The 18,585-nt window shown below is 24.8% G+C and overlaps 9 protein-coding genes across 9 annotated transcripts; 5 read left to right on the top strand and 4 right to left on the bottom strand.

The window, feature by feature from the left end:
* Positions 1 to 227: 227 nt before the first annotated feature.
* SRAE_2000279300 (Fanconi-associated nuclease 1) lies at positions 228 to 2,268 on the bottom strand (the record flags this gene model as incomplete). The annotated part of the gene is made up of 2 exons (XM_024653904.1): positions 228 to 503; positions 550 to 2,268. The coding sequence occupies 2 exons, from the start codon at positions 2,266 to 2,268 to the stop codon at positions 228 to 230; spliced, it is 1,995 nt and encodes a 664-aa protein (XP_024507335.1).
* A 1,767-nt stretch (positions 2,269 to 4,035) lies between these two features.
* Positions 4,036 to 6,671, top strand: SRAE_2000279400 (Elongation of very long chain fatty acids protein; the record flags this gene model as incomplete). Its single annotated transcript, XM_024653905.1, has 6 exons — positions 4,036 to 4,128; positions 4,178 to 4,336; positions 4,382 to 4,483; positions 5,659 to 5,677; positions 5,756 to 6,069; positions 6,108 to 6,671. 6 exons carry the CDS (start codon positions 4,036 to 4,038, stop codon positions 6,669 to 6,671), a joined length of 1,251 nt encoding a protein of 416 aa, XP_024507336.1.
* A 495-nt stretch (positions 6,672 to 7,166) lies between these two features.
* SRAE_2000279500 (Hypothetical protein) lies at positions 7,167 to 8,015 on the top strand (the record flags this gene model as incomplete). Its single annotated transcript, XM_024653907.1, has 3 exons — positions 7,167 to 7,278; positions 7,328 to 7,759; positions 7,816 to 8,015. The coding sequence occupies 3 exons, from the start codon at positions 7,167 to 7,169 to the stop codon at positions 8,013 to 8,015; spliced, it is 744 nt and encodes a 247-aa protein (XP_024507337.1).
* A 355-nt stretch (positions 8,016 to 8,370) lies between these two features.
* Positions 8,371 to 8,744, top strand: SRAE_2000279600 (60S ribosomal protein L37a; the record flags this gene model as incomplete). Its single annotated transcript, XM_024653908.1, has 3 exons — positions 8,371 to 8,373; positions 8,424 to 8,552; positions 8,601 to 8,744. The coding sequence occupies 3 exons, from the start codon at positions 8,371 to 8,373 to the stop codon at positions 8,742 to 8,744; spliced, it is 276 nt and encodes a 91-aa protein (XP_024507338.1).
* Positions 8,745 to 8,892: 148 nt separating this feature from the next.
* SRAE_2000279700 (Hypothetical protein) lies at positions 8,893 to 10,309 on the bottom strand (the record flags this gene model as incomplete). Its single annotated transcript, XM_024653909.1, has 4 exons — positions 8,893 to 9,257; positions 9,297 to 9,689; positions 9,740 to 10,137; positions 10,194 to 10,309. The coding sequence occupies 4 exons, from the start codon at positions 10,307 to 10,309 to the stop codon at positions 8,893 to 8,895; spliced, it is 1,272 nt and encodes a 423-aa protein (XP_024507339.1).
* A 260-nt stretch (positions 10,310 to 10,569) lies between these two features.
* Positions 10,570 to 10,926, bottom strand: SRAE_2000279800 (Transcription initiation factor TFIID subunit 13; the record flags this gene model as incomplete). Its single annotated transcript, XM_024653910.1, has 1 exon — positions 10,570 to 10,926. The coding sequence occupies one exon, from the start codon at positions 10,924 to 10,926 to the stop codon at positions 10,570 to 10,572; it is 357 nt and encodes a 118-aa protein (XP_024507340.1).
* Positions 10,927 to 11,909: 983 nt separating this feature from the next.
* On the top strand, positions 11,910 to 14,366 carry SRAE_2000279900 (ATP-binding cassette sub-family F member 3; the record flags this gene model as incomplete). Its single annotated transcript, XM_024653911.1, has 2 exons — positions 11,910 to 12,264; positions 12,316 to 14,366. The coding sequence occupies 2 exons, from the start codon at positions 11,910 to 11,912 to the stop codon at positions 14,364 to 14,366; spliced, it is 2,406 nt and encodes an 801-aa protein (XP_024507341.1).
* Positions 14,367 to 14,456: 90 nt separating this feature from the next.
* SRAE_2000280000 (Mesencephalic astrocyte-derived neurotrophic factor homolog) lies at positions 14,457 to 15,058 on the bottom strand (the record flags this gene model as incomplete). Its single annotated transcript, XM_024653912.1, has 3 exons — positions 14,457 to 14,768; positions 14,815 to 14,939; positions 14,986 to 15,058. The coding sequence occupies 3 exons, from the start codon at positions 15,056 to 15,058 to the stop codon at positions 14,457 to 14,459; spliced, it is 510 nt and encodes a 169-aa protein (XP_024507342.1).
* Positions 15,059 to 15,579: 521 nt separating this feature from the next.
* SRAE_2000280100 (Importin subunit beta) lies at positions 15,580 to 18,358 on the top strand (the record flags this gene model as incomplete). The annotated part of the gene is made up of 4 exons (XM_024653913.1): positions 15,580 to 15,622; positions 15,676 to 15,734; positions 15,792 to 15,928; positions 15,985 to 18,358. 4 exons carry the CDS (start codon positions 15,580 to 15,582, stop codon positions 18,356 to 18,358), a joined length of 2,613 nt encoding a protein of 870 aa, XP_024507343.1.
* Between the last annotated feature and the right edge of the window lie 227 nt (positions 18,359 to 18,585).

The raw sequence follows: 18,585 nt of genomic DNA on the forward strand, positions 1-18,585 counted from the left end.
ATTTATGTTTTTATGTACTTTATTAAATACAAAACTTTGTTATTAATAAATAATTGATTTTTAAGTTATTTTTTTCAATCTATAAATATTAACAAACATATGTTAAATATTTTATTTTTATTAAATATCTTTATATTTTACATATACTTGTAAAATTTATTAATAAATATCATGTATTTAAAGTATGTTGAAATATATAAAAATTTATATAACATATAAATTTTATGTTAAGTGATAATTGGAAATGAAGGATTTTGTGATTGAGCTTTAACATTTATACATTTGCAAGGAATACATAAGAAAGTATTAAGAATTTTAATAGCCAATTTTTGTTTGCATGTTAATGTGTCACCTGGTCCTTTAACTTCAAAACAAGAAATATCGCGTGTTTCTACATTCCATAATACCAAATCTGGATATCCAGAAAATAGTCCTCTTTTAAAACTCATTTGATTTATACATAAAAGTGTTAGATTTTGAATATTCATACAATTAATAAATTCCTAAATAAAAACTTTGTTTTAAATAATTTATTATTGACAAACTTACAAAAAAATCACTTGGTTTTTTAAAAATAATACAGTCATCATCTGTATCTTTTAAATGCCAAAAAAGTTTCATATTTCTCTTAACAATTTTATACTGATCTCTAGAGGTACCAAATACAAAAGTATTATATCTGTTACTTATATATACTAAATTTTCTTTAACAAACTCTTTACTTCCTAATAATGGGTGTATTTTAACAAATTCATGATTATAAGGAATATTTGAATCAATTTGTTTATAAACAATATCAGCAAAAATTAAATAAAATGTTTCAATCCAAATTTTATTTTCAAAATGTCCTCCATGAGTGTACTTATTCGTGGACATATAATGTTCCAAAACTGCTTTTTCAACATTGACTAAATATATATTATCATTTTTAGTTAAAAAAAACTGATTTTTAACACCACTACTTCCAGTTTTTTTTAAGATAGGTAAAGAAATTTCTTCATTTTCATAAGTAAACATAACATTAATCTTATCATCAATCAATTTAGATTCTCTTTCATCAATTTCAATTTTTGTAGCTTCCAAAAAATATTTACTAAAATATGATGCATTTTTATAAAATTCTTTTTGAAAATTCATATTACCATTATGTTTAATGTTAATACATCTTCTAATCCAATATTCAGAGTATTTTTTTGAACCAATAAATGGTATTAAGTTTTTGTCTTCTGTTATGTATTGATATAAACTTTCAGCAATTTTATATTCTTTGACTTTGACAAATTTCTCAGCAGCAACATAAAAAATAGAACAAACAATTGAAACTCTTGTGTATTGTAAAAGTCTAATAGGTACATTTTCACTTAACCATTTTAAAATTTTTTCTGAATCTTCTATGATAGCATTTCCAGCGTATTTAAGAATACTAATAAAAGTTTCTGACTTTACATCATCAGTTAATTGAATTTTTCTTAACATTTCTATAGCATCAACATATTCTATGATATCAATAAAATTATAGTATAATTTAATAATAACAACATCTGAATTATCCATAATATTGTTAAGCATTTGTGATGATCTTGACAAAAATTGCAAGACAATTTTACCCATAATTGAATCATCATTATTACCAATTTCATTTCTTATATCCATTAAATCAGGATAATGTAATGCAATAATTGCACTTATAAGCTTATGAACACTAGGATTAAATTTATAAATACCCGATAAAATATCAATAGCACAATTTTTTATTTCAACACCAACATTTTTACCCATTAAATTACGTTGTTTACCTATATTAATAATATCATTAGATATTTCTAATCTAGTAAACTTCATTTTTGTTTTACAAAATTTTTTATGTAATGTATTAAGTTCTTTTATTGTTAACATTTCAAGAATACTAATTAAAGTAATATCTTCACTTTGTACCACAAAAGCTAAACCTTTCTTTAAAAATTTTTTCATAATATTATTCATTTCAATTTGTGTTCCAAAACCATTTTTACTTTTCAATGTATTTAATGAAATTGGAGTAGAACCTTTATAATAAAAAGTTAATAGCATTGCCAATGAAATATTATCTAATTTAATTATAGATTCAATAATTAAATAAAATGGAGAAAAATATTTATTTCTAGTTTCAGAGTCAAGTTTAACAAGAACATTACGTAATATTCTTAAAAAATGATAGCAATCTAATCTTTCATGTTTTTCAAATAGTCTTTCATTTAGTACAATAATCATATCATTAAAATCCACCATTATAGAAATTTAGATTTTTAATTAAAATAATTCTAAAAAAATCAAGAATTAATAAAATACTAAAAAAATGTACTATGATATTTTTTAAACCTAAGTAGAAAAAGCGTGGAATTTTGATTAGTAATCGCATACTTAGATTTAATCTAAAAAAATGTTGTGACTTTTTAAAAAAAAAAAGAAATATTAAAGACATTGAAATAAAAAAATACTCTTAATAATAATATTTTTAAATAATATATTAATTTTTTAAAAATGCATATAATTTTTATACAAAAATAAATAAATAAAATTTAATACACTATCATGAATAGATCATTATAATGTGCTTTAAATATTATACAATAACTTTCTAATTATACTCAAACTTTATGTTTTGAAAACGTCTCAAGATGCCAAAATTATAATAGTATAAAAATGCCAAATTTAAAATGACATAAATATATAAAATTTTTGAGTATGATTAAGAACTTTTACTTCTTATTTCCTTTCATTCATAACAATTATTTATCAATGACGAATATAATTCAGTAGCAATTATACTACTATTATGCCCCTCTTCTAACTTACCTTTTGTCTTCAAATTCATTTAAATTATTGAAATTAATTGTTAATTGGAACGGAAGATTGTATTCATTAATATAACAAATATATGTTTTTTGGGTTATCATTTAATAAAAATATTTTTAATCATATCAATCATTAATAATAAACAATTTCTTTAAATACTACAATTAAAAAATTAAGAATGATTAAACTAATAAAAATTGGCAAAAAATAAATTAATAAGGAAATGAAAAAAGTTTAGATAATCTTATTTTTGTGAAACTTTGATATTAAGAAATAATAAACTTGTGCTTTTACTTACAAAATGATCCACATAGAGTAGGATTATCCTATTTTCACAAATATTTATTATTATTTATTTATAATTCATACTAGTTATTTATCATCATATAACTAATTTCACTTCTACAATTTTATCAAAAAAACACTTTATCGTTTCAACAGAACATTTAAACTTATGTTTTAAAAAAAAAAACTCAACCCTGTAGAAATAGAAACTCTACAATAAAAATGGACTAAAGAAGAACAAAACAAAATAATCGTCCATGCTGATTTATTTATTGGGAAAATGATTCTTTAAACATATTTTTTTTTGTTGTTTTAATATTAATCAAATATATGAAACTTTGAACTACCAGTTTAAAACTTTGAACTTTTAGAATGATTAGTATTTTAAATTTATTTATAACAAAAAAAGAATAATTTTCTTTTAAACAAAAAATTACACTTTATGGATTTACATATACAAAGTTGACAGACCTTCTCTTCTCATCTTTCTTTTTTCTCCCTTTCATTATAATATTATTTTTAAAGATTATAGTTTTAATTAATTTGTTTTTAGTAATCAAATAAAAATAAATTTTTTTTTGTTTTAAAAGCTAAATAATTATTAAAATTTTTAAAAATCCATGAAAATACTTATTAATAAAAGATATATAGTTTTTAATTAAATTATATTTATTAAAAATTATCAAATATTTTAAAATGTATTTTTTTATAAAAACAATTTTATATTTACAATTAAAAACAAAAAAATTAAAAAAAAATATATATATATATAAAATTCTCCATAAAGAGTGTTATTTTAAAAAAGTGAGGCAAACAATTAATCAATTTCTTTGGAAGACCAATATTGGTATAGTATATTTTCTAACTTAAATGTGGAAAGTTTTATAAAAAATTTTATAATTTAGTTTAAAAAAAATGAAGCTTCTGACTCATAATTTATTGTCATCAAGACTTCTTAAAGGTGTTCAAAATGGATATCCATTAAAATTGGAAGTTTCAAATGTTCAGGTATGTTAATAAAATAAAAATATCCGTTTTCAATTTTTTTTTTAAATAGAAAACACCAGCTAAATTTGATGAGGAAACTGTCAAAAGAATGTATTGTAAAATTGATTATGAAGTCTTACGCCAAGCAGCAGAAGCTTGTGGTGAGGGAGATATTTTACCTAAAGAGGTACCTGAAGACTTTTATACAAATAGAGATTTCCTTGAACGAGTATGTTTTTTTAATATTTATAGAAACGTTAACATTCTTTTTCAGGTACATACAGCATTATATGAATTAAATGTAATTGAAGGAAAGCTCATTTGTCCAGAAACTGGTAGAGAATTTCGAATAAAATTAGGAATACCAGATATGACAGTAAATGAAGATGAATGTGCATAGGTGAAAATGAGATATTTAAATACTGAACATAATTTTGACTATGATTTTTCTTTTTAACAACATTTTTAAGTAATATTTTTTATTACTAATTTCATATTTTTTTTATAGTTATTATAGTAAATAAATATTTAATTGTAGGGTTTTTTTTATTTTATATTAACAATCATTAACTTGACTCTTCAAGAAATTTGCCCCAGTTTTTGGAATTATATATAAAAGAAAGTAGTAGAAAAATTGAGTTAATAAATTAAACGGCATACTACAACCTGTTTTTATTAATTTTTTATTTTTTTTCATTAATCAATCTAATGATACTTTTTTATTCAAATTAATATTAAAGATAATAATATTTTTTTTATAATATTTATGAACTAAAAAAAAACAAATTTTTAATGAAAGTTTTGTTGTACATATTTTATATATAAACTTATTGTTCGAAAATGATATTTGAAATACCAAAATTAATCAGTTTTCTATTCTTTCATATTTCGTGTCCTATTTTTAGTCTTGTCTTCTAAAATTTTCGTTGTAATGTAATGAATTATTTAACAGACCGATTTTCATCTTCAAATATTTATCATTAATTTAAAAGGGTCACTTTCATTATTGTCTTATTCCAAATAGTAGTATTTAAGTAAAATTTTGATAAAAAAAAATTATAATTATGTTGTTTTTATTAATATATACAAATTTATTTATTTTTTTTTTATATCCCATTAGTTAAATAATAGTTGCACGAATTTTTAAAGTTTATTTAAAAGTATAATAACTACATAATATTAAAATAATTAAAATATCTTGATATGTGATATGATTGTTCTTTCACTAAAATCTGGTGTGTTTTTCACCATAAATTTAATAATCTTATATTATAAATATACATTTCTTAATAAATGATGTATCAAATAAAATTTATATCTTTTGTACTTTGTTACGCACAGACACCATGAGAATTCAATTTTAACTATATATAAATAAATTTATTATTTTATCATATCTTTTCTCGAACAGGACATAAGTAATAAATCATTTTATATATTTAAAACCACCAGATCCTTTATTTAATAAATTAATTTTGTTTTTATTTTAGCAATATTTTTATTTCTTGTTACTTTTAATAAATATTATTTATAATAATTAATTAAAAGAAGTTTTCAATTGGAAAAAAAAGTAAATGCATTTTATATTTTAATTACTTTAATTTACTATAATATTTTTTTTAATATTAATACAATATTTTTTTTTTAGTGATGGATTCTACATTATTTGGATTAAATGATTTTGATATATATAGAAATAATAACTCTGATAGTTTACATTCGAATTACGTATATAAATATGCCTTACCTTTTGAAAAAATTGAAGATAGAGTTGAAAAAACAAAATTTTTTCAAAATTATTGGTATCATTCAATAACAATTTCAACTTTATATTTTATTGCTATTAAATTACTACAAAAGGTAATGAAAAAAAGAGAACCATTTAAACTAAAATATTCATTATTTTTGTGGAATTTTAGTCTAGCAATTTTTTCTATTATAGGAACTATAAGATTTGCTGAAGTAAGTCAAAATAAATAAAATAAAATATTTTTTTTTAGGATTTTCTTTATAATTGGTATACTCATGGTTTTACATGGTCAATATGCCATTCATGTAATCCTGATAGTGTAGCAGCTTTTTGGTCACTTGCTTTTTGTATTTCTAAAGTCGTAGAATTAGGTGATACATTATTTATAATTTTACGTAAAAAGCCATTAATATTTTTACATTACTATCATCACGCAGCTGTCCTTGTTTATACAGTTCATTCTGGAGCTGAACATACAGCTCCAGGGCAAGTATTTATAACAATGAATTATTTTGCTCATTCATTTATGTATAGTTATTATGCTATTACTGCTCTAAATATCCGTCCTCCAAAATTTATTTCAATGGCTGTAACGACAATTCAAACTACACAAATGTTTCTTGGTGTTGCTGTAACATTTTATGTTTATAAAGTTAAAACACAATACAATATTCCATGTCAACAAAGTATTCCAAATCTGTATTTAGCTTTCTTCATATATGCAACTTTTGGAGTCCTGTTTGTCAAATTTTTCATTGAAAATTACTTTATTAAAGAAAAACAAAAACAAAAAGGACATATGAAGAAAGATTAAAATCAAAGTGAAACTTAGGAATAAATAAACACTAAAAGTCAATCATTTATTAAATATATTTTATAGCCATAATTTACGTGAAAAAACATAAAATACTTAATTAAAGTTGAAAAAATTTTACGATAAAAGTATTAGAAAATTTTAAAATAAAGTATCACTATATTTAATCACTTTTTTTTATTCACATCAATAAATAAAGAAAAAATTAAATAAACTCAAAACAAGTATGAAACAAAATAAAAGGTAAAATTTGACAAAAAAAAAATTATCTTTATTTTAATATAAATACATTTGATCATTATCATTAATAGATAATAACATGAAAAAAAAAACTCCCTTTACAAATTAATTTCTATTATAAAATTATTTTTATATAAATCTATAAAAATGCGGTTAATTGACATTTGAAAAACTAAAAACGTAACTACTACTTAGAAGTACATTTTATTCATATATTATTCATTGTAGTATTCTATTTTTATTTATTTTTAAATAATGAAAGCATGTACTGCAAGAGGTTTACTTGCTATTGCTGTTATTCTTGTTGGAACTCTTGAAATTTTATCAAGAAAAATTGCTAATATTAATTTTAATAAAAGAACTCATGGTTTGTTTTTAATTTTTTTTTTTAATTTTTTTATATTTTAAATTATTAGATATAGTTAATGTTATTGATATTACTAAATTAACTGACAAAACTCATGTTTATGTTTATGGAGAACAAAAAAGAAAAGGTTTTTTGTTCTTTGATAACATGGGCTGTGGATATTCACGATTTAACTTATCACAGAGTGATATTCTTGAAGCTATAGAAAATATTTCATTAATTGCTACTACTAAAGAAGGGTATTTAGATGTATGTCAAAATATTAATAAACACACATATCCATTACTAGAATCTTCTAAAACACTTATGGAATTGACGGCAGTTTTTGCTGTGGCAAAATTTCTTCTCATAACACCTATCTTAATTTACAATACCGATAGTCTTCGTCTTTTTCCATTTATCTTTTCAGTAGGTCTCCTTCATGCGTTTGGCACAGGAACTACTAATTTAATGATTATATTTTTAAAATTCAATTTTTATGGTACGTCTGATTTGTTAGATATTAATATTCGATAATTATTTTATTTTTTTTTATAGAGATTATTGGGTTGACGAAATACGAGGCCATCCATCTGAATCACTTTCCAATAATCAACACAAATTCATCATACATATATTCAATGATTGTTGATTTTATTTCACATTTACTTTTTATACTTTTTATTTTTTTTGCATGGAAAAAAAGAAATTACGAAATTAAAGAATACGGATATTTATCCTTTAAATTAATTACTTGAAAACTTTCTTTTTCTGTTAAAAGAAATATATAACTTATAATTTAAAAATATATTTTGTATTTAATAATAAATAGACAAATTAATAAAAAAAAAATTTTTAATTTTGTTTATTTTACAAAATTAATCCTTTTTTAGTTTTTTAAATATTAGATTGTGCATAAAAATGTTTAGAAATAATCATTAAAAAAGAATATATTTTAGAAAATGATATATATATTCATTAAATAAAGTTGACATACCACAACTCATATCTTGCCACGAAATCCTGTTTACAACATTCTTCCTTTGGTAAGATGTATTTTCGTACTACTTGGTGATTGAATTTTCTTCTGGAAAATTACTATATTAAACAAAAATGGTAAGTTTTTTCCTAATAAATAAATTATTAACGATAATTTTTCTATTAAGGCTAAACGTACAAAGAAGGTTGGAATTACCGGAAAATACGGTACCCGTTATGGAGCTTCCCTTCGTAAACAAGTAAAAAAGATGGAAGTCACTCAACATGCTAAATATACATGTCTTTTCTGTGGAAAGGTAATTTAAAATTTTTTTATCTAATCAATTAACTTTGCTTTTTTTTAGGAAGCAATGAAACGTACATGTGTTGGTATCTGGAAATGCTCAAAATGCACCAGAACCGTTGCCGGAGGAGCCTACGTCTACAGCACAGTTACTGCAGCCACTGTAAGATCTACTATCAGACGTCTTCGTGAAACAAAAGAATAAACATTATGATACTATCGTTATTGTTAATTATTGTTTTTGTTTACAGAATCTGATGAATAAAGTTGTTAAACAATTTTTTCCATTTATATTTATTACTCATATTATTACTTATACACATTTAAAATAATTATTTAAGATTAGTTTTTATTTAATTGTCAAACATAAATTCCTCATCACTAGATCCTAAATCATTAAAATCAGGAAATTCTATCCGTGCACTTTTTTGTCTTATTTTTTCTTTTTTTGCCAATAAAGCAGCTTCTATTTCTTTTCTTCTTGCCTCATCATCATCAGGATCCCAAGATGCATTACTTTCAGCATCATCTTCATTAGGTAAGAAATCATCTAACTCTAAATCACTATCCTCAACAAAAGGTGATTTTTCTGGAACAGCACTTATTACCGTTTGACAGACTGGAGCCAAAAAATAAATTAAAACATTATCTTCTACAATACGATATTTTTCTTTAACTACACTAAAAACTGGAACTAATGCAGTATTGTATCCCCAAACTAAAACTGGCCATATAACAAAATTATTAAGAAAAATACCAAGCTGAATACTAAGATTTTTTGTATAAATTAATATCATTAAGGTTTGTTTTTTTAGAATAATTTTAGCTTTTTCAACGACCGGAGAAAGCCAATATCCATAAACAATATATTGAACTTTTTTAACAAATTTGTAATATTTATCTTTTGCAGGTTGTCCAATTTTAGAATCTAAAAAATTTGTCAGTAAAGGCCACCAACCAGCAAATAACCAATAATATACAAAATTTTTTGTTTTTATAGCTTTATTTTTCATAGGTTCATACAAATAATAATCTATTTTTGAAACTATATACCTCCAACTATTTTTTAATCTTTCCGAGATATCATTATTAACAGTGATAAATAATTGTTTAGCGCGACAAAGTTGTCGAGAACTATATTCTGATAGACCTAAATATAATAATTATAAAAAAAAAATTACATAATTTTAATATACTAACCTTTTAAAAATTTGAATGTGCAAATATAATATACAGCTGCATATATTTTACTTAGTGGATTTACAATACATACATCTATACTTATGAAAATACCATTTTTAATTTTTTGAGTTGTTTTATTATAAACCCAAACTGGATTAATTAATAATAGTAGTAAAGCTATATATCCCGACCAACAAGCATATTCTTTATCACCTTCTTTTAATTCATTAGAAGAGTAACAAAGTAATAAAAATGCTGTAGTTCTAAAAAAACTACGAAAAGGCCATAAAAATATATGAGCTATTACTGAATTTTCATCTGTTGGTGTCAGTAATATATCATATGACAAAATAGAAATTGCAGCAAATACTAAAATTTGAAGTTGGTAATCTTTTTGAAGATAAAAAACTGATAACCTAAAATGATTGACAATATAATTATATTTTTTTTTCTTATTAATATTTATTCCTACCAAAAACTAGTATTAACTGTAAATAGATATAACGGAGAAAGTGTAGACCTCCATTCAATAATGGCAACAATTTTTTCTCTTACTTTATTATACAAATTTTTTACGCTACTATTCATTCTATATTTTTCAATGCTAGCATATTAAAATGTATAATTAACCTTGGAAGATAAAAATATCTTAATTGTCGATAATATAAAAATATTTAATAGAATGTTTATGTTTATAGAGAAAGGCAAACCTAATGATCTTAAGAAAAAATGAAGTCGCGGCCAACACTTTTATCATAGTAAAAAAATCAAAAAATACACTATATTAATAGATAGGATAATCTTTATAAGATTTAATTTATAAATAATAAAAAAAATGAAAAAGAAAGTTAAAATTTGTTATCTTCGAATTTCTTTTTAGCAACTTTAATTTCTTGATTTGCGGAAAGAAGTTCTCTAACACGACCATATTTCTTTGGATCTCTACTTATAAGATAATGAATATCTTCTAAAGTAATTTTATCAGGTTTTCCGACATTCAAAGCCGCCACTGATATATCCCGTACATAATTACATACCATTATTTCAAGGAGATCTAATGTTTTATCATATGGAACTTTATCATCACCAAAACCATACAACATTTTAAGAAGTTCTTTCTTAAACAAATGTTTTCTATCTTCTGGTTTCATATTAGCATCCTCCTCCTCTTCATTATGAACATTAAACATATCCAATTCATCCATTTTTTCAACTATTCTAAAATAAAAAAAAAAACTATAAAAAAAAAGATTTTAATTGATAAGATGATCTACTAAATTGTCATAAAATAAAAAATATAAAAAAATGCCATAAAAATATAATTATATGTTTTAAAATATTTCTCTATAATTTTTTAATAAATACAACATTAATAAAAAATACAATCTTAATTACATATTTATGGAAAAATATTTATAAAAAAACAAAATGTATATATAATATAATTAAAAGTTTTAAAAAATTTATTATAGAAATAAATTATAAACTTTTAAATAAAGAAATACAAGTCTAATTTAAAAAAGAATTTATAATCTCATCAGTTATTTATCTATCCAACATGTTTTTTAAATATACAACAAAGTTAATTAAATATATTGGTTTACAATAAAAGTATATATTATTAAAAAAACTATCATATAATTATTATAGTAAACAAAATTATATATATCACATATTTATATTAACAAATTTAAAAACTAAAAAAATTGTAAAAAAAGATCTATGATTAATAACTAAAATTATTTAAAGCTCGATAAAAAAAGTAAGCAAGAATAGAATGATAATATCCTTTACTAATTTAAAAAAGAAAACACTGTCTTTTGTATGTATTTAATTATGAATTTAATATTTGAATGTATATTTACATTTATATGTATAAAAAAATTATGAATTAATAAAAACTAATTTCTTTAGTTTACTTTAATAATTTTTTTCAATTTGATTAATATACATACAACAATATTTTGACAACATCGATACAATATATGATTCAAAAAAGTTTGCATGAAATAGGAGTTTTTATTTATAAAATACAATTTAACTAAAATAAGACGCGGCCACAAATATAAAATATATATTTTATTTAAAAATTATTAAAATAATAAAATTTTTTTTTTCTTATATATTATATAATAATATTTTAGATTTCGAATCAAAACTTATTAAACTAGGAATCAAAAAACTGATTATGGTTGTTACTAAAACAGAGACAGTTTTAGATAATATTTTTGATTTAAAAAAATCTTATGAAGATTTTAAAGATGACCCAAATGTTGAATATATAGAATTTCCCGTACCTGAAAATTCTTTTAAAGAAAGTGATGAAGAAAGAACCCAACGTTTGAAAGCTCAAGTCATGGATGACAGTATTGAACCTTTACTGAATGGTGTTTTTCCATTAGACTTTAAACCAAAGGTTATAATAGAAGAAGTTACTGGAAGACCAATTATTATTGTTGAAGATAAGGTAAAGAATGCAATGAAAAAATATTTTTCTAAAATTATTGGTGATAATTATGATGAAATTATTGAATATTTAATAGGTAATTTTTAAATATATTTACTTTTAAATTTTTAACTTTTTTTTATTATAGAAGTTGTATCAAAGAATGTTGAAGAAATTTATGACTATGAAGATGTTTTAACAGCTATAGGTTTTATCTTTAGGCAATTTGGTTGTTCTGAAGAAGAAACAATAAAACACTGTCGTGTAATTATGTTCATGCTTCATGGTAAAGAAGTTCGTGGAGAAAATGAGTCTAATCAAATTGAAGCTTATCGTCTTAATATGACTGTTGATATGTCTACTAAAGCCTTATCTTCAGATGTCAATACTACAATTTGGAAAAAATCTATCAAAGATAATAAGTTGATTGATTTGTCTAAATTTAAAAATACCAAAGTTAATAAAGATATTGAATTGACTATTAAGGAATCTGAGGCAGCAAAAAGTAAAAAAGAAGTTATCAAAGCTATGGCAACTCAAAGAATCAATCGTAGAGATGCTAAAGGAAATCTTTCTGTAGAAAATGCTTTAGATATTAAAATAGAAGGAATTGATATTTCTTATGGTACTAAACATATTCTTCATAATGCTGATTTATCTCTTATTAATGGTAGAAAATATGGTCTTGTTGGAAGAAATGGTATTGGTAAGACTACACTTTTAAAAATGATATCTTCTGGTCAATTGGTGATACCATCAAATATTACTATGTTGTCTGTTGAACAAGAAGTTGAAGGTGATGACACATTAGTTATTGATGCTGTTTTAAAATCTGACAAAAAACGTCAAGAACTTATTGATGAAGAAAAACTTATTAATGATATTCTTAGTAATCCATCAGAAGATGTAACTGAAGTTGATAAAGATAAATTATGTGAACGTCTTGTTGCAATTCATACAGAAATGGATTTAATTGGTGCTGATAAAGCTTTAAAGGTAGCTGCATCAATACTTTATGGTCTTGGTTTTAGTCCTGAAGATCAAAAAAGGACAACAAAAGAATTTTCTGGTGGTTGGAGAATGAGAGTAGCCTTAGCTCGTGCTTTATTTGTTAAACCTCAATTATTACTTCTTGACGAACCTACAAACATGTTGGATATGAAAGCTATATATTGGCTTGAGAATCATCTTATTTCATGGATTGGAACAATTTTCATCGTATCCCATGATCGTAAATTCTTAAATTCAGTATGTACAGATATTGTTCATATGCATTCTAGGCGTCTTGATCAATATAGGGGAGATTATGATATGTTTAATAAAACAATGAAAGATAAATTAAAACAACAAAAATCTGAGTATGAAGCTCAACAACTTTTGAGAAAACATACTCAAGAATTTATTGATAAATTTAGGTATAATGCTAAAAGAGCTTCCATGGTACAATCGAGAATTAAAATGCTTGAAAAATTACCCATTCTTCAAGATGTTGAATTTGAAACTGATGTCGTCTTTAAATTTCCAGAATGTGAACCACTTGGACAACAAGTATTACAACTTGACGAAGTATCTTTCCGTTATACTCCAAATTCTCCATTACTTTTTCACAACATTTGTTGTGGTTCTCATGCAGATTCTAGAGTTTGTATTGTTGGAGAAAATGGTGCTGGTAAAACAACACTTCTTAAATTACTTCTTGGAGAACTTACTCCAACAAGTGGTATACGTCATGCTAATAGAAAACTACGTATAGGATATTTTACACAACATCATGTTGATCAATTAGAAATGAACATGTCACCATTGGCTTTATTGTTACAACGTTTCCCTAACGCTAGCGTAGAAGAACATCGTGCAGCATTAGGAAGATTTGGTATTGCTGCTGATACCGTTTTTCAAAGTATTCAAACACTTTCAGGAGGTCAAAAATCTCGTCTTGCATTTGCTTCACTTGCTCTTGAAAAACCAAATTACCTTATACTGGACGAACCTACAAATCATTTAGATGTAGAAACAGTTGATGCTCTTGGAACTGCTCTTAATAAATTTAATGGAGGAGTTGTTTTAGTATCTCACGATGAAAGATTAATAGAATTAGTCTGTAAAGAACTTTGGGTTGTCAAAGATAAAAGAATCTTTACTCTTGAAGGTGGTCTTGAAGAATACAAGAAACACGTTTATAAGCAACTTGCTCTTTAACATAAAATTATATTAAATTTGGTTTGTTTGTTAAAAAATAAAAATTAAATATTAGAAATAAATTTATTTATCTAAATAAAAAAATATAACTTAAAGTTCAGCCTTAACATATTTTGGTTTCAATTCCTCTATTTTCTTAACATATTCAGATTTTTCAGTACATCCTTTACATTGTTCACCCCATTTTTCAAGGATATTCTTAAGTTCTCTGACCTTCATTTTATTAAGATTGATATTTGCCCAGTCTATTGGTTTATCCAATTTCAATTCACAAATTTGAGCGTCTTTTGGTTTTAATTTGTTGATACACACCTTATCTGCTGGCATCGAGAATGCCAATGGTGTTACAACATCATTCATCATAGAAGTTGGGGATTCAGGAAGAGCTCCAATAAAGTTACACTAAAAAAATAATAGATATATAATTTAAATATTAAAAAAATCTTACTAATTTATGTTCTTTACCAGTTGTTCCTTTACAATGTTTACGTATAACATCACCAATTTTTTCTTTATTCGATGCATCTGAAGATGGAACTTTTTTCATAGCATCTCCTAATACTTTGACACAAACTTTAAAAAAATACAATTTAAAAAATTTAAAATAACAATTACTCACCTTCACATTCTTGAGACAAAACTGTTGAGAATAAAACTATAACAACAAACACAACATAGGTGAAAAACTTCATTTTGTAACCTATGGAAAAACTAAAAGAAATTATTAATAAACTTTAATTAAAATAATAAATAAAGCTTAAATGACCACGTCATTATTATAAAGTATAAAATTAGAATACCAAAATAATCCACATCATTGCAAATAAATAGAGTACAACTAATTATTATAGATACGAATAAAGGACATTAAAATATCATTCAAACTACAAAAGTTATAAAAAAATTACTGTCTATGTTGCTATAATTACAATTCTTAATTAAAGAAGTTATTCAAATGTTCTAGATAGTACAAGACTAGACAACGCGGTAAAATGCAACTCATACGATCACACTATTCAACAGAATCTACCTCTTACAACGACTCTCTGTATATATTTCTCCATTGCGAGCGCACTTCATTTCAAATTTCCTTTGTTTAACAATCATCAAATAATTTTTTTCTAGTCTCAACGAATCCGTCTCCTTTTTTAGGCTATTTTCTTATCCATTTCACTTTTCTAACATTAATTTTCCCTATTTAACTGGATAAAAAATGAATCAATTGTTGGAGACGTTGGAAAAAACTATTTCTAATAGTATGTTTTTAGTATTTCTTTAAATAACATGTAATCTAATTTCTTTCTTACAGATCCAGCAGACCAGAAATTAGCTCTAGAATTTTTGAATCAAGCCAGTGAACAAAATTTTGTATGTTTTTCATTTTTAATATTGTTAGACTAACTTTATCCCTCCTTTTTTTTTAAGGCAGTTTATATACTTGAATTATCTAAAGTCCTCAAACACACTGGACATCCTAATCATGTTAGACAGGCTGCTGGTATTCAACTAAAAAATTGCTTGGTAGCCAAAGAAGAGGAGACTAAATTACATTATGCCAGTAGGTAAGTTTTTTAAATTAATTTTTTAAGTTTTAACTTATCAAATATTTATATTTTAGATGGTTAACATTACCAGAAAATATTCGTTTAGAAGTGCGTACAAATGTTGTTGAAACTATTGGTACTGAACAATTTCGTCCTTCTGCTGCTTCGCAATGTGTTGCAGCTATTGCTGGTATTGAGATTCCTCGAAATATGTGGCCTGATGCAATAAAAGTTTTGAGTGATTGCGTCTCAAATTTGAATGCTAATGCTCTAGCTAAAGAAGTATCTCTTGAAGCCCTCGGTTACATTTGTCAAGATCTCGATTCCACAGTTTTAGAAGCTAATTCAAATACAATTTTAACTGCCATTGTATACGGAATGAGAAGAGATGAAACTAATGTTAACATTAAGCGTGCCGCTGTAAAAGCTTTATTGAACTCTCTAGAATTTACTAGGAATAATTTCAGTATTGAAGAGCAAAGAAATCACATTATGACTATTATTTGTGATGCTACACAAGATGTTGATAAACAAGTTAAAGTTTGTGCATTGGAGTGTCTTGTTAAAGTTATGTCTTTATACTATTCTGTAATGCAACCTTATATGGCTCCAGCACTTTTTCCAATTTCTATAGCTGCAATGAAAAGTGATATTGATGATTTTAAATTACAGGGAATTGAATTTTGGTCAAATGTTGCAGAAAATGAAATTGCCTTCATATGCGAAGCAGAAGAAGCTAAAGAATCTGGTATTCAACCTACTCAATTCTCTCAATACTACGCTAAGGGTGCTTTACAATACATTTGCCCTATTATTCTTAATGTTCTTGTAAAAGTTGATGAGGATGATGATGATGATGAATGGACTCCATCCAAATCAGCTGGTGTTTGCCTTCAGCTTCTTGCTCAATGTACCGGGGATGATATTTGTCAATATGTTTTACCATTTATAACTGAAAATTTTAAACACCAGGATTGGAGATACAGGGAGGCAGCAGTTATGGCCTTTGGTTGTATTATGGAAGGTCCAGACAAAGCTAAATTAAATGAACTTATTTCACATGCTTTGGGATCGTTGATTGAAACACTTGGAGATTCTCATATAGCTGTAAGGGATTCAGCTGCATGGACATTAGGAAAAGCTTGTGAATTATCTATGGAAATTGTTACAAAACCAGACGTGTTACAGTTATTACTTCCAGCCTTGTCAAATTCACTTTTACAAGAACCACGTGTTGCTGCTAATATATGTTGGACTATATCTTCATTAGCTAGAGCTGCTTATGAGGTAGCTTCGCTAGAATCTGGTGCGGAAGAACCAGAAACATTTGTATTATCCAGCTGTTTTGAAGCAATGGTTGAGGAACTTCTTAAAACAACCGACCGCCCTGATGGAAACATTTCTAATTTAAGAATTGCTGCTTATGAAACATTAATGGAAATGATTAAAAATAGTCCTAAGGATTGTTACTCATCTGTTCAAAAGACAACGCTAAATGTTCTTCATAAAATGGAACAACTACTTCAATTGGAGGATTCTATAGAATCATCAACTGACAAATCTCAACTAAGAAATTTGCAATCTCTTTTATGTGCTACGCTACAAAGTGTCATAAAGAAGATTAGACCCGAAGATACACCTTTAATATCAGATACAATAATGAATTGCGTTCTTCAAATAATGCAAAGATGTCAAGGAAAAGATGTCGGAGGAGTTATGGAAGATGCTTTACTAACTGTCTCAGCTTTAGTAGAATCTCTTGGACGTGGTTTTTCAAAGTATGTAACAGCATTTAAACCTTTCCTTTTGTTATCGTTGAAAAATTACAAAGAAGGTGTAGTTTTCATAGCAGCGTTGGGTGTCTTGACAGACCTTTGTCGTGAATTTGAGAAAGATATTTGTTTCATGCTGGACGAATGTTATCAAATTTTGATCGAAGTTCTTCATGCTGGTGACTCTGATAAATATTTAAAAGCAGATATTCTTGCGTGTTTCGGTGACATAGCTCTTGCTATATCGGATGACTTCAAAAGATACTTTCAAATGTCAATGGAATTACTTTGTTCAGCATCTAAAGCGGCCAAAATAGGTAATTATTCTGACTATGAACAAATTGAATACGTTGAACATCTACGCTCCAGTTGTGTTACAGCATTATCTTCAATTTGTCAAGCATATCCAGTGACTAATGAATTAAAAACATACGTTTTCAGTATTGTAGAGTTAATCGTGTCAATTGGTTCAGAAGAAGACATTCCTGATACCTTACTTGGCCATTCTTGTGGTCTTCTCGGTGACATTATCAAGTTATTTGGTGCTGATCTATTGCCGTTACTTAACAATACCATCCTTGACGATCTCTTAAATCGTGGAAGACGATCTAACAAAGCCAAATCAACGGCAATTTATGCTACTAAGGAACTGAGAAAAATAAAACCTGTATCTTAGACAAGTGTATAACCAACAAAAAAAAACTTTATTTGTCATGTAGAATCAAGTTAATCTTATACAATATTTTCTAATATTCGTTGTTAGTATATGCACAAAGTTCTAAGATATTTTCTCCTTTTTTTTTGGTATAACGCTTTCAAAGATATTATTTATTATTTAGTTTTGTTTTTACTTTTCTAACGAACAACTCATATATATGTATCTATAACAATTTAAGTTTTTAT

Source organism: Strongyloides ratti, assembly GCF_001040885.1.
Source record: "Strongyloides ratti genome assembly S_ratti_ED321, chromosome : 2".
Classification (NCBI taxonomy): Eukaryota; Metazoa; Nematoda; class Chromadorea; order Rhabditida; family Strongyloididae; genus Strongyloides; species Strongyloides ratti.